The 14,745-nt window shown below is 35.6% G+C and overlaps 1 protein-coding gene and 1 long non-coding RNA gene across 3 annotated transcripts in view; one reads left to right on the top strand and one right to left on the bottom strand.

The window, feature by feature from the left end:
* Positions 1-14,745, top strand: part of LOC148306463 (uncharacterized) — a 784,100-nt gene that overhangs the window by 96,714 nt on the left and 672,641 nt on the right. The gene's annotated exons all lie outside the window — the stretch shown is intronic.
* On the bottom strand, positions 1,893-6,266 carry LOC148306467 (uncharacterized). The gene is made up of 3 exons (XM_088264934.1): positions 6,198-6,266; positions 5,764-5,969; positions 1,893-5,369 (listed from the first exon to the last, which is right to left on the bottom strand). The coding sequence occupies exons 2-3, from the start codon at positions 5,965-5,967 to the stop codon at positions 5,118-5,120; spliced, it is 456 nt and encodes a 151-aa protein (XP_088121060.1). The 5' UTR covers positions 5,968-5,969; positions 6,198-6,266; the 3' UTR covers positions 1,893-5,117.

Genomic DNA, 14,745 nt, shown 5'->3' with positions numbered 1-14,745 from the left:
TAGAGTCTTCATTTCTGACACTCTTAGTGCATTTTTTGCAACAAAAAACACTAGCAATTTCAATATTTAATTTTGACAGTGGGATGCTAAACCAAATACGATTGGTAACATATGATGTAAATTGTCAACTCAGTAAAACCTGATATATTTCTTTTTTTTCGTATGAGCTATCTAAAAATTAAATTGATTTCACATTTGGAAAAATGCTAATGCTGCTATAAATAAATATATAACGTAGAACGGGGGTACTTGAACATTGATGTGTTACTTGAGCCCAGTACAAAAAAAATATTTAGATCGTGGTATCGATCGAAGTATCGTGACAATAAGTGTCACCTGTCAGGGAAACAATGAATCATGTTGGTACGTTCATTATTGTAGGCCAGATACAGATTTAAATCTCTTTTTTGTACTGGGCTCAAGTAACACATCAAAGTTCGGTAATATGTTAAATCTATTATATTGCAAGTGTGTTTTTATTTACTCTGCTAATTTGTATGTTTTTTTGTTAAATGAATCAACAAAGTAACTAAAATACTAAAAGCAAATATCTGTGGTGAAACAGAATAGGGGCACAAGTCTGTAACATATGGACTTGTGCCTCTCTTCCGTGTCGCCACAGATATAAGATTAAGAATGCAACTATTCACAGATAATAATATTTTTTAATTAACTAGGAAGATAAGACTTGACACAATCTACCTCGAGTCAGTGGTATAATTAAACTTAAATGTGAAATCAAATATTATCAGTACTGAGAATTACCTCATTATTCAATTTGAAAACATGCAAGTAACAATTTGAAGAAAGATAAAATCTGTGTATCAAAGCCAAAACTCACAATATGTTTTTGTAATTTTTTCATATTACCTTGATTGATAACCTTTTTGTTTGATAATGAAAGTAAACATTTTAATGAAATATGATACGAATTTATTTGCTGGCTCGATATCATTTTTGTAACCTTCATTCGGTTGCACAATGTCATTTTCACATTTTTTTAGTTTAATCGCTCAGTTGCTGGTAAAACCATAGCTTAGGCGTTAACTAAAACTATATAACATCGATTAAACACTCTGTTAATGCGCATATAACCAATAACGGTTTTATAATTCTATAATGGGTAGCTGTGCAAATAAACTCAAGAGTTCTCCATCTCCATTTTTTTAAATCTTCAAATAATAACTTTAGTTACCATCATTATCATAAGCCTGTCTGATAAATATCTCACTATCGTCAGCATGGGAGTAATATTTGGGAGTGATATGTCATCTGTCTCTACTTCCAAGTGAGCAGCTACTAAATGTTGCCATGAAAAGATCGTTGACTGACTACATAGTTTGCTTTTTATCCGAACGGTAGAAATGAAACATAGTCACATAGAGATAACTCTGCGTGTATAAATATGTCCACATTTTAATTAATTCAATACATTTTAATTTTTAATTTAATAATAATAAACCATATCCGCTCCCTAGGTGGAGCATATGGAGTCCACAAACTGTCTCCAGGAAAGAACTTTTAATTTGAATTTTTAAAATTTACACTGCATTATTTTAAACTCCTATGATGAATAATAATTGGCAATTTATAAAGCTCTGTCTTTGTGAAAAATCAACTCAAAGTGGCTTTACAATTTAGAAATATGTATATTACATTTTTACATTAGTTCCCAATGCAAAACAGGTCCATGTAAAAATACTTGGCATCAATGCTCAGTGCTTCCCAAATTCTTGCTTCAGTTCGATGGCATTGGCCATCTCAATAAGTGCAATTTAATGTATTCATTATGTAACAATATATTTATTTCTTACAAAATATATAACATTCACATGCGTAAATGTTTTAAAATCCGGGTGAGGGTTTTATAATAGGAATAAAAACAAAATGTACATATAAAAATATTTTATTAAAAACATTTTGGTAACATTTAATAAGAACACTTAGGTAAAAATAAATTGACCGTAAAATTATTTAAAAAAAACAGCCTGAAGTGGAAGTTCACGGATTTAGCCGGAACAGCAAATAATAAATAACATTATAGGCAAAGAACTGTCTAATTGACAACCATAGTTAAGGCATCGCAAGAACCATAATATTAAGTACCATTAAATACCTATTGCTTACATTAAACACAATTGCCTACTGCCTATTGAATTACACATATGACCAGTATGCTAACAAGTGTAAACTCATGATATGAACCCTGCCATTGGTGGGACCCGGAGTTCGGTGGGAAGGAATGGAGTCGGGCAGAAGGCAACAGGTAGCGGGTTACACGGCAAGTGCAATACAGTCGGGAAGAGGAAAGTCAATAGGTACCTAGTGCGAGGTACGGAACATTTGGTAAAACGAGTGACAAGTCCATTTAGGAATACAAACATGATATATATTGATAAAAGTACAAAAGTTGATTGATACGCTACACCCTCTGACCTATTTTGGAGTGGATGAGAAAAAGTTTTTGTACCTTATTTTACGACAGTCTTCTGGACTTCCTGATAAAACTTGTTCAGCCTCTACTTACCACTAATCTACACAGCGCATGACCTTGTTGTCATTGTTTTTGTTTTATTTTGGGGATAGCCAATAGTCATTGGGGACTAGATCAGGTGAATACGGAGGTTGTTCAACCCAGCTTTGTGAATAGTAGCCACTCGCGTACTGGAGCATTGTCCCAGTTAAACAGAATCCCTTTTCCAGTTCCCTCTTCTTTTCTCTAGTATCTCTGTTACTGTTCCATTAAGGCAGTCAAACAGCAAACACCCTATAGCAATTCAGAAGATCGGGTCATGATTTTTTCAGATGATGTTTGGACCCGAAATTGGCGGTGGAGATACCCTGTTTCCGCTGCATGCTATGGCGTTGGGTCTCAGGGTCATTGCGGTTGACCCACATTTCCCAAGCTTCCCGGAAGTGTCCAGACTAACTCTCATTTGTCCGAATATTGGAATACACGTTTTCTCGACTAGTCAACTTGAGCGGGCCAGGAGTGAGCGTACAAATCAACCCCCGTGAGTGATTGTATTAGGATTAATAAGGAAACATTACCCTAGATAAGTCAGTAAGGGTACACTTAAACGAGTATTGCTGCAACAAAATGAAAGGAGTTCGTTCACGAGACACAAATGTTTCGCATTTAGCTACATAGTTTCACTAGTCTAGAAACACCCCAAATATAATAAACTTAACTAAATTTTACTACCTAATAACTTCTTGGGCTAATTTTGATACTAGTGATATAACATCTCATATTGTACTCTTAAAATTATGCAGAATTAAGAGAAACGAGGAATAATAAGTTATACTATATTGCGAGCGAGTTGAGATTGTGCATGTAGCAGTCACGTAATGGCTAAAATCAAATTAACATTAAATATAAAATAAAGAAAATTGTACTGCAATTTCACAAGGAGTGCTTTAACATCAAAAACAACAAACAAAACATATCAAGAACAGTCAATAAAATTTAAATTACGAGCATTGGCACTTGAAATATTGAATAAAATTACTCTTGTTTTAGCACTGTGTAAAACCAACTTATAAACTAAATTCAGATCAGTCATTTGAATAGTATCACATATAAACATAAAGGGAAGTACACATATCGTGAATACATTGCAAATCAATAAGAAAGGCTAACAAAATGAGATAAAAACATCTTTTCAACATTATAAAACCTAATAAAGTATATTCCTAACATTTAGTAATTTGTGAAATGTTTCTAGGAATCTCGCTTCTTACAAAACATTTATACATAAGTTGTGTTTAAAACATTCTAATATTGATAATAGTATTTATATTTGGTTACCCAACGACATGGATTTGTTAAAATATAATTCAAATAGAAATTTCTGAGAGAGGTAATAATCTGTTTACAGTTACTAAAATTATTGAGCGAAACACCTTTCGGCGTACGTTTATCACCACATGAAGAGAATATGAACCAACAGCTTGGTACCGCATACACTAAACCTACATAATTCTTACCTTAAGCCATTCTCTCGAGCCGTGGGCTGCGTCCTTTTGGAAAGGAACTCGCTTAGGTACACTGTACTATAACACACAAACACACCCCACTTTCCATATAAAAATACTGTACTTTGACTATGCTTTTACTTTTAAAAACATTTCCTTAATAAAAAAATATGATTTGACTAACACAGTGAAATGCAAAATTTGAAATGAATAAGTAACATCGCCACGAGGAAACGGCGGGATATTAAATACATAAATTAATTTCAGTCACGCAGTAACGCATCCACGATAACGGGCGGCACGTAGTGGTGGTATTTAGTATTCTTCTGTCTGATACCGGATTGCTAATGGAATGCAGGTATTGCATAATGATCCTCGGCGGGATAGCGCCTTCAGCCTAATCACTAACACTAGATGACGTGGAATAACAAATCCAGGAATCACAAGTAAAGTAGAGTAGGGAAAGAGCCACGTTATAAACAATAAGTAATTATCACAATCATTTATACAAATCTCCCGGCGCGATGGGCCGACTCTCCGCGGCTGGTCCCCCACCGCGCCGGGATCAAACTCTAATTACAATTCTCTAAATATAATCTTAACATTATAAAACTGGAAGCGGATTACATAAAAGTGGTTAATTTGGTGTGGTTTCCACATATGGTCGGTATTCAAACACCCTCTCATAAGCTCATACATACGTTCATATATGTAAAAATATCTATTCTGATCCGAGTCTAGTGAGGATAGTCGGAGCTACCCGCCTCGCCGCGTCGCCACCTCGCCTCGATTCCGAGATGGCGCTAAACCTAGCCTCACTCGGGGCTCAGTCCGGGGAGGGAGGCGGCCGACTTGCGGAGACGCGATGAGATCCAGTCTCTCCCTGTCGCACAACATGCCATGATATGCGTGGAAGTAAACACTACTTACGATTAAATTAACGGTTGACTTACGACGCGTTCACTCATTTCACACACATCCATCTTTCTCAATCGTTACTTCGTTTGGGCAGGACGGCAAATCCAATAATCAAATTATATTCGTTAGTGGGTATTTTATCAAAATCGAGTCAAGTGGCCGGGCCGAGTCGTCGCGAGGAGTCCGGGAGCTGCCGTTAGCCGCATTCTGCAGCCAGTCAGTTAGTCGACGATGTAGGTGAAGCCGCAGAACTTACAGCGCGCCGTGGGGTGGTCTATGTTGTACCCGGCCAGGCGGTGGTACTGCGAGCGGTTGGCGAAGAACACGGACGTGTTGTTGGGCGGCAGGTAGGCGGAGCGGACGCACCACCCCCTCCCCTCCATGTTCCTGCCCAAGTCCAGAATGTTCCGCCCGAGATACGTGACCTTGACCTCCGGCTCGGGCTCGGGCGACGCCGCAGTCGCGCATATTTTCTGAAACAACCGCAATTCCCCTTACTTTTCCGCATCGTAATATAACCAAAATGTAAATATTTGCCCAGTGTAAACCATTTGCGTAAGTAACATTTCAATAAGTAGTGATGAAGAAAGTATCTTGAATGCAAATTAAATGATCACAAATCTAGACATAATTACTTCATTCTCATTTTTTAAATTGTGATAGAGGTACATATACAGTTTTTTGTCATTGTAAAAAGAAGAAAATTAATCTAAATCAGTTCTAAAAAAATTACATTCAATATTGGTGCAAAATCGTCAAGATGCATTTTTTGCGCACGAAAGAATACAATATGTGTTTAATGGCGTTGCAGAAATTCACATGAAAATGAGTAGTGAATACGATGTGTCAAATGGTGAATTAACTTACTTTTTCGGAACCCTGAGGGCTCGAGGGCACTGACGCGCTGATGGACTCCGACTTGAGAGACCCGATGCTGCAAGAGTCGCTCGATGTCGACGGGCTGGGACTCGGGTGAGACAATCCGAGGATGTCCTTTAGCCCGAACGCGCTAAACGAAGAAAATGTTTCAGTCTCCAGTCCCGATAGCGGCAATGCGACGCTTAGTGCCATTCCTGCAAAGATTTAAGCCAAAGTCGTAAGCGAAACACACAAACAACCGAAATAAAACAGATGCGTTATTGTCACGAACGCTCTCAACGAAAATATTGACAGCCGTGGCGAGTCCAAATCGCGCATCAAAATGTCGCATTTACGCGGCACTCGCACACTCGATAACGATGTATTTGTCGTTAAATAAAACTGAGCGATTGATTTTACAACATAAAGGGTAAATACTGTACCGAAAACTGTATAATTCTTGAACCGAAGTACGCAGGTCACCTAGCTACAAAAATGTGAAAACCGAAGACGCGGACCGGAGTGAAGTTGTCGCGTATACGATAAAATTTCCGCTTGTTCGGAACTGGCCGCAAACAGCAAATATGGGCGTCCTTCAATGCAAAACAATAAATTACGTTGGTGTCGTGTTTAAAAATAAATCTCTACTCGTTTCTCGTTGCGAATTTATGTGCATGGTCACCACGATTGGCAAAATTACCGCCCTCGTGATAAATTAATCATTATACATCATTTCGTTTTTCACTTTGTAAATTACTAGTATTTATTGAAATTCTTATTTCAATTCATAATCTAAAAAGTAGATTCGTTTATATTCGATATAAAGAAAATATATCTTATACTCAAAGTAAACTTAATTATGTTAAAAAAATAACAGCGCCACAGTATTCTTTGTTTTTTTACTCATTTTACTGATTTTGAATTATCTAATTATTTTTGTTAAAAAGTTTCATTTGATAAACACAGATGGCAATAGTTGAAAAACGTTTATAGCGCTCTGGAATTTTAGCAATGTTTCAAACCATTTCGTGAAGTTGTATAGTAGTTTCAGTAATGTTCCTGAGATGGCGCTATAAAATTTCTTTGAAAAATGCTTTAAAAAATGTGTTTCGCATTATCAAATGCTATGCTATACTAATTTGAATACAACATGTTTTAATCAAAAAATTATATTTTCTCACACATAAATCAAGATTTTTTTTCTTGTAAACGTGCAAAAATAATACGTAAAAAATAAACCTTTATACGGTTTCACATACCTATTATCGTAGTTAACCTGCCAAGTGACGCGACTGACATTTTTTTAAAATTAAAAAACAGTTTTACATTTTTAAGTGTATGGTTCCGAAGTCTTGACCGTTCAATCGGTATTATTACTCTATGTCAATAATTGAAGTAAAAATGAACATAAAAAAACACACGCACGCAGACCCCTATACACATATTAAAATAAAAACATTTATACGTACAAATAAATATATTCACAATATATAACTGAAACAAACAGTAAGAGGTTTTAAATATCGTTGGTGAGTCTTGGGTAGTGTTGATTTAAAAATTTTTAGAATCTGGGACTAGATTATTCACCCCACGGATGATATGTCAAACAAAGAAAATCTTCTATCTTATTTTGAGATATCTATAGGTAATAGTGTTTATTTAAAAATTAATAAAATAAAACTCTAACTTTATGTTTACCCGCTTTTGTTTTTGGTACTTTTTTCCAACCGGTTTTGACAAGCGCCTTGTTATCTTCAGGGGTACATATGTACATATCTGAAGGTGACAAGGTGCTTGTTGAAACCGGTGGGAAAAGCCACCAAAAATGACAGTGGTTAAAAACAAAGTTTGAATTTCATTTCATAAAGTTTATAAAATGTGCCACAAAGTATCATAAAAAAAACATCCAAAAAAGTGTTTATTTTCCCCAAATGAATTGGTTGCTACCCACTGATTTGTTTAAATCTCCTTAAGGACCAACATACCTACGATAAATCGCTACTTAATTTTCTTTAAACCTATGTGACGTATTTTTTTCTCTTAAAACATCGTTTTTGTATTGAAAAACATATTTTTATTCAAATTAAATAAAGGTTTTTCAAAAAAGAGTTATTGAAAGGCATGGAGTTGAAAACATACCTACAAATATTTTTTCAATATATATTTAAAAAAAAACATAAAAAACCAATATGCGTTCTAAAAAAATCGGACTTGTAGTGACGTCCAGTTCTCAGAAGCGCAGCCGGTCGCTTAGTGAATTCTATTATTGCGAGTAAGGTCTTAAATTTATAACACTTAATTAAAATACATTTATGACGTGAATGTTACCGAATGTAAAAGTGTAATTGTATAATGCATGCATCTCTAATAGACTTTATTTTACAATTTATAAAATAAAATTCAAACTTTGTTTTTACCCGCATTTGTTTTTGGTACTTTTGTCCAACCAGTTACGACAAGCACCAAGTCATCTTCGGGGATGGAAATTTACATCCCAGAAGATGAAAAGGTGCTTGTCAAAACCGGCTAGAAAAAAACGACAACAAAAGTGGTTAAAAACAAAGTTTGATTTTTCTTTTATAAAGTTTATAAAATGTGCCACATAGTTTCAGCGAAATACGTTAGAGAAAAATGTGTTTTTATTTTTTTTTGTAAAATAAAAGCATTGTGACTTTGTGGAATGGTTTGTGGGGTAGCTACCTATTCATTTGAGGAAAATAAACACTAACACTCTCCTTATCATTCATTCATTCATATTATCATTCACATTCCATTTGACCTGATGACGAAATAATTTTTTCGTAACCGGTAGTCATGGAGTATTTTTTTTAAGTGGTGTTACACAACGTGAACGATGAATGATAAGGAGAGTTAATGTTTATTTTCCCCACATGAATAAGTTGCTACCCTCCGATCTGTTTGAATCTCCATAAATTTATGACCCTTAATCGAATTATTGTATATTTGTGACTTAAAAGTTGACGATCTATTTAAATATCTATAAATTTATGACCTTTAATCGAATTATTGTACATTTTTAACGTAAAAAATTGACAATTTGTTTAAATCTCCGTAAATGACCCTTAATTGAAATATTGTACATTTGTGACGTAAAAATTGACAGTTTGTTTAAATCTCAATAAATTTATGACCCTTAATCGAAACATCGTACATTTGTGATGTAAAAATTGACCGAACGTACGGGTGTAATCGTATAATGCACGCGGTCATCGGAAAACTTGTCGAATTTCCTCTAGTTTCACGGGCTTTCCGCTAGGGGCGCTGTCGTCGCGCGATAAACAAAACACCCCCCGGAATGGGTTCTCCCGCGCAACGCTACCCGTGGAGCGGGCGGAGGTGGGAGGGGGAGGGGGGGCGCGGCGGCCTGCAGAGGGAGGGAGACGGAGCGAGCCGAAGGGAGCGCGGGGGTGAAGGACAAACGTGCATACCAAATACAAGGGCGTAAAACGCGACCCGCTTACAAAAAGGACCGAGTATCTGACGGGATTTTTTAATTGTCTTCTCGATTGCTTTGGAGTTTTTTGCGCGGGGTCAAGACGCTCTTCGGGGGAGTCAAGTTTTTGGGCATAGGGCGGTCTTATCGATTCGCGGCGTCCGGTGCGGACTGAAACAAAAGTCTCCCCCTTTCCCGCCCACGCCGGGCGGGGGGAGGGGAGGGGGTGAAGGGGGGCTTTTGTCTTTGGCCGGCACGGACAAATAAAAAAGCGGGCGGTCCCTGATTGGCTACAGCGGCCGAGGCGTGACTGATACGCCGGGCCAAACTCAAATACACTTCCTCGGACGTGACCGTGCCGAGACGTGACAATTTTGCCCAGAGGTCCCGTTCGTTCCATTTACGAACACGGCGGACACACCTTTGATCAACACATGTCTTGGAGAACCCCCCACGTTGCAAAACCATAGAGAGCGTTACACGAATATCGTATGCCATAAAAATAGTTATTAATACAACATGAAAATCTAATAAATGTAACAAATTGGCGAATGTGGTTGGTAGGCAGAAGAAGACCGAGAAAAACTTGTCATGATCCAGTACTTGAAGGTGGTCAAAAAAAAATTATTCCAACATCAATATTTAACAATAAAAAAATATATCAAGTCAAATTTATGAGGCGGATGTGGTTGTTAATAGAAGCAAAGGAAGACCGAGGAAAACTTGGCATGATTAACGGTTACAATTATTTGAAAATGGTCAAGACAGAAGTTGGAATAATCGGTGGATATGTATGGGGGAATGCAATAATGTGTGAGAGGCAAAGATTGTTTGCAAAGACAGATTAGTGTGGCGTTCTATTCCCTCTGACTACCCCTGCGGAGAAGCGGCGTATTAGTTAGTTGGTTAGTTAGTCTCAGGTATACATTGCAAGGCGAGGTTATTTGGAAACATATTTAATTATTTGCTTTAAAACGATTATTATATTCCCACGTCTCTATCAAATATTATTTTTCCAACTAGATTACACGAAACTATCTCACCCGGACGCCACTGACCTATATAATAACACAATATGTAACATCAAAATTCAACTGTTTTTTTTTTATTACTCATGTTTACAAGTAAAGACAGTCATTGACATGTTTTTGCATTCATATTAGCAGCAAAGTAAAAATATTGCCACACTTCAAATAAGGACAAAACAAAATAACCTCGCGAAGTGATCAAAGAAGTCAATTTATAAAAGAAAATTAATAAAATATACATATATGGAATAATGTTCTGAAATTAACATTTAATTAGTGGATAACTTTATTTCATAAAAATATTTGTTTATATTTTTTAAAATGAAAGTAGTATATATAAGAAAGTGAAAAAATAACTGTAAATGAATTGGGATAAATACGTTTGTTTTCCTATAAAACTACTACTGCTACTACTACTACTACTACCATCGTCACGCCATTTCCCCGCAGGGGTAGGCAGAGAGGATGGAACTCCACACTCTTCTGTCCTGACATACACTCCTCGCTTCCTTCACATCCATACATCTAGTCATACATGCCCTCGGATTACGCAGACTTTTGATGCCACCAGATTTCAGGTTCTGATTAATCTGATCTAATATTTACATTTTCAAACCCTTATATATTGTACAATTATGCGTCTGTTTTTTCAAAAATGGCTGTCTTATTTTATCCTTATTTCTAGCACTATGTTCACGAAAAAATTTGTTTAAAACTATTCTATCCTTAAAATATTTGTTCAAATAAAAACATGTAAGTGAATCGAGGATAGGAAAATGTTTCTAAAATTTTAATTTTAGTTATTTCATGAATGAAAGTCAATAGAAAACACAAATAAGTAACTGTTATAAATCTTTCAATGTTTAACCCTCGAGCGGTGCGCTGGATACCCCGAGACCCCGCGCTTTCACCGCAGAATCGAGAACATACAACAGACACGTTAAACTTTAACAACGGACACGTTTTTTAACCCTCGCCGAGTTCGCGTTTCGAAATTTATACTCTTGCCGAGTTTCTCGAAACAAAGTTGGGCAATAAAACACCGCTTTTTAAAGTTCGTGCGCTCCTCAACCTTTTATGTCGAGCGCGGCCCCAATTTATTACACCCAATTAGATGGAACTAAGGATGGAAACAATTTACGTCCAGTGTCTGTGAAGATTAATCGCCAACCCCGGGCTGGAAATCATCCCCGCGGAATTATATGAAAAATCTCGCGTGATAAGCCCAAATAAGGGCGGCGGCGGTTTATCATTTGTTACTTACGCGCATTTAGTGCCCGGCTGACACTGTTTCTGATTAAATAACTCTTAAAACGCGGGGCCTATTCCATAAATACTAGTGATATATGAATCAACTGTAGTGTTATATTAAACAATGTTTTTCGTGGTCCTGGTTTTCATAACATGTGTGTAGGTAGGGTGAGCTGTATAATAATTGGCCATTTGTGGAAACTCAATTACTCTTATTTCATAAATTAAAGGCATTTTTTCATGAAAATATAGCACCTACCCGAATTTTTATCTTTTTACACTGAAGATGTATCTAAAAAAACATTTGATTAAAATAATGTATACATATTCTGAGATATCACTTATAAACGTATCTACCTCCAGTACGGTAGCCGAGCGTGTTGACCATTATCTGTTCACATCCATTATCCACTTTTGAATACCATTTTTTTAAAAAATAGCTAATTTTTTTAGTGACATTATAGATAATGGTAGCAGGTTGTAGGTAAAACTTAATTGTATAATAATAAAAGTTCTTTTGACCTAGAGTATGTAATTTTATTTGATGTGTTTTTGTATGATATACAGTTGTCTTAGATCCCTTTCACACGTGGGTAGTAATATAGAAGGTTGCAATAGATTTGTAAATATGGCTGATTAATTGATAAATTTCAGAATGATCATCTTCATTCATATAAAAAAAACCATAGATACTAACTGGTTTTTCACCTCAAATTGGACATTTTACAAAACAATGTGAATACCTGCCCAAATCTTTTTTTCTTAAGACTAGCAGTGTGTTAGTCGTCAAGGTGGCAAGCCTACGCGGCGCGTTGTCATAAACGGAGCGCGCGATGTGTACTGAAGATTTTAGACAACATTTTCAATACTACTTTGAATCATGAGAATTGCTTAGAATTTTTTTTTTAAATCATACAATATAACGTCTAATTTGTAAAATGTCAAATTAAACTTGTTAAATATCCAATTGGGTTTGTTCAAATCCAATCTGATTTATAGGGGTTTCGGATTTGGTTTGACGTGAAAAACCCGTATTTCATTTCTATTTGAGACACCTATAGTATCTAAAATTAAACTGAAATGACATGAACTGCTGATTTTAATTTCTTAGAAGGTTCTTATACCCACATTTTTTTCGCGTTCGTGAAAAAATGGTTAGTAAAAGGGTTGATCGCGTGTTAGAATCTCGTTAACCAAACGAATGCCCATCACTGGTCCAACATTGCGTATTTTGTCTGCTGTATAACTATCATAACATGATGTAAGTTTGTGCGTGTGTTTGATATAAATTTAGATCGACGTCCGTCGGTTTTGGTTGATCATTCCTTAATGCTACAAGGACACGATTTTAGCAGACACGCGATCCTTTTTATTATAAAAAAAAATGTTCTGATGTTACATAATAGAAATAAGCAAAATATGGTCTTCATTTTAAGTTTTAATTACTTTATTTTGATTGTCACCGGCGTTGTTAGACTGCACAATGGTTCCCGACCTATGTAAGGTGCATAAAATACTTAAAAGGTTTTAACTGTAAAGATGTTTTACCATATAAATTATTACTTATGCAGTGAAGCGACGTGATGGTTAGTTTTGCTTAAATAATAATAATAATACGTCTTTGGAAAATTTGAGTATTTTTTAGCTAATACAAAACTATTAGTTTTTGACATCTCATCAAAGATGAAGAAGAATATGGAACTCTTGGCATTTACGGGGCTGACGACCGTCATAGGCTGGTTTAATGATCACTTTACACACGTGTAACATTCACCAATTCTACCCATTATTGACAAACCACACTACTCAATTTCTTGGAAGTTCTATATATCGCTCACTCCTTTCAAGAACGTCATAAATCAAAAATCGTCAATTTTCAGTTGTGCATGTTTTTGAAATGCCGAGAAAATGTACTATATCCCAGCAAAAGTGGCATATTTTTAACTTAATATTTACCCGCTACAGGGCAGAAAGTGTTGTTTTTGCATTTTGAATAAAATGTATTCTTTCATTATTTTTCTTAATATTCTATATATTTTTCAAATGGAGAAAAAACCTTCAGGTTTTACCTAAAAAGATCTGTTGCACAGTAAAAAGTGTAATAAGTGGCTTAATATTTATTTTTAACACATTGTATTATATTTTCAAACTTTAAAAACGTTCTCCTGAGAAATCAAGTTTTTTGATTTATGACGTTCTTGAAAGGAGTGAGCGATATATGAACCAATTTAGAAACCTTGTTCTTGAATCAAGATAATACAAGAGTTTCTGCTTCATAAAAAGCTCCTTTACATCTCACCAATAGATTTCTCTAGTGAAGTTCTAGTGATTCAAGGATAAAATATCTATATTATATTTACTTATGTGGCTGAATAACGTATTGTGATTAATTGTAAATTACCATCGAAGGTGAGAGATTCAAGTGATTTCTGTTATCTGTTTTCCGAAATTGAATTCACACAATAAATGGGAGAGCTATTGATCATTAAGTGTTCCTGATGTAACAACATCTGATGATAATCCGTGGCACGCATCAAATAATACACACAATGGGAAGGGATGGTCACTCTTTATTAAACACCAATCGATTACCGCGCCCCCCGCTATTTTTGATTAGATTATGCCGATAACAGGGCTGTGAAAAATTTAAAAGAAACATGTAAAATATAAAAAATTAAACTCAAGTAAATTTCATTCTTTGGAGCACCAAAAAATGTTTGTTTTGGATAATATATGTATATTTAAAATCTTGATTCTGAAATCAGGGATTTTTCCACACAGGATTTATATATTTTATTTTATTATATTGGTATCTCAACAAAGATGGGGAAGAATATAATATTCTATGTATTTACAGCTTTATAGGGCTTACGACCTCTCATAGGCTGGTTTAAGTTGGGATGTTTTAGTTACAATTTTTTTAAATTGATCATGGAGCACAATAGTTAAAAAAACACATTATTTATACAACAGTATTTCTTAAATAGTAAATAACATGTAAATATTATTTTTCCGTTTAGTGGTCAGCACGCTCGGCTACCGTACTGGTGGTCCCGGGTTCGATTCCCAGGAGGGTCAAATAAATATAAGCGATTTTTTTCACTCTTATATTTATTCAATATTACCTTGGACTGGTACCGGGAGCGGAGGGCTGACCACCTTTCCTTCATATCTTAACGATCAAGATAACATTCTGTTTATATGATGCAGTGCCCTATGCACCATTGGGGTGCGGATAAGGGTTTGAATGAATGAAAC

Source organism: Brachycentrus maculatus, unplaced genomic scaffold (genome assembly GCF_059751285.1).
Source record: "Brachycentrus maculatus isolate JH-2025_06_01 unplaced genomic scaffold, ASM5975128v1 h1tg000240l, whole genome shotgun sequence".
In the NCBI taxonomy this organism is placed as follows: Eukaryota; Metazoa; Arthropoda; class Insecta; order Trichoptera; family Brachycentridae; genus Brachycentrus; species Brachycentrus maculatus.
Note: the sequence above shows the minus strand (reverse complement) of the source record. Positions and strands in the feature narration are given on the sequence as shown.

What these genes read in the sequence shown, in the direction of transcription:
- LOC148306467 (XM_088264934.1), bottom strand. Translation starts at nt 5,967, where the DNA reads ATGGCACTAAGCGTCGCATTGCCGCTATCGGGACTGGAGACTGAAACA. An exon ending in GCCCTCAGGGTTCCGAAAAA is followed by an intron (nt 5,370 to 5,763) that starts GTAAGTTAATTC and finishes CGGTTGTTTCAG; the next exon opens with AAAATATGCGCGACTGCGGC.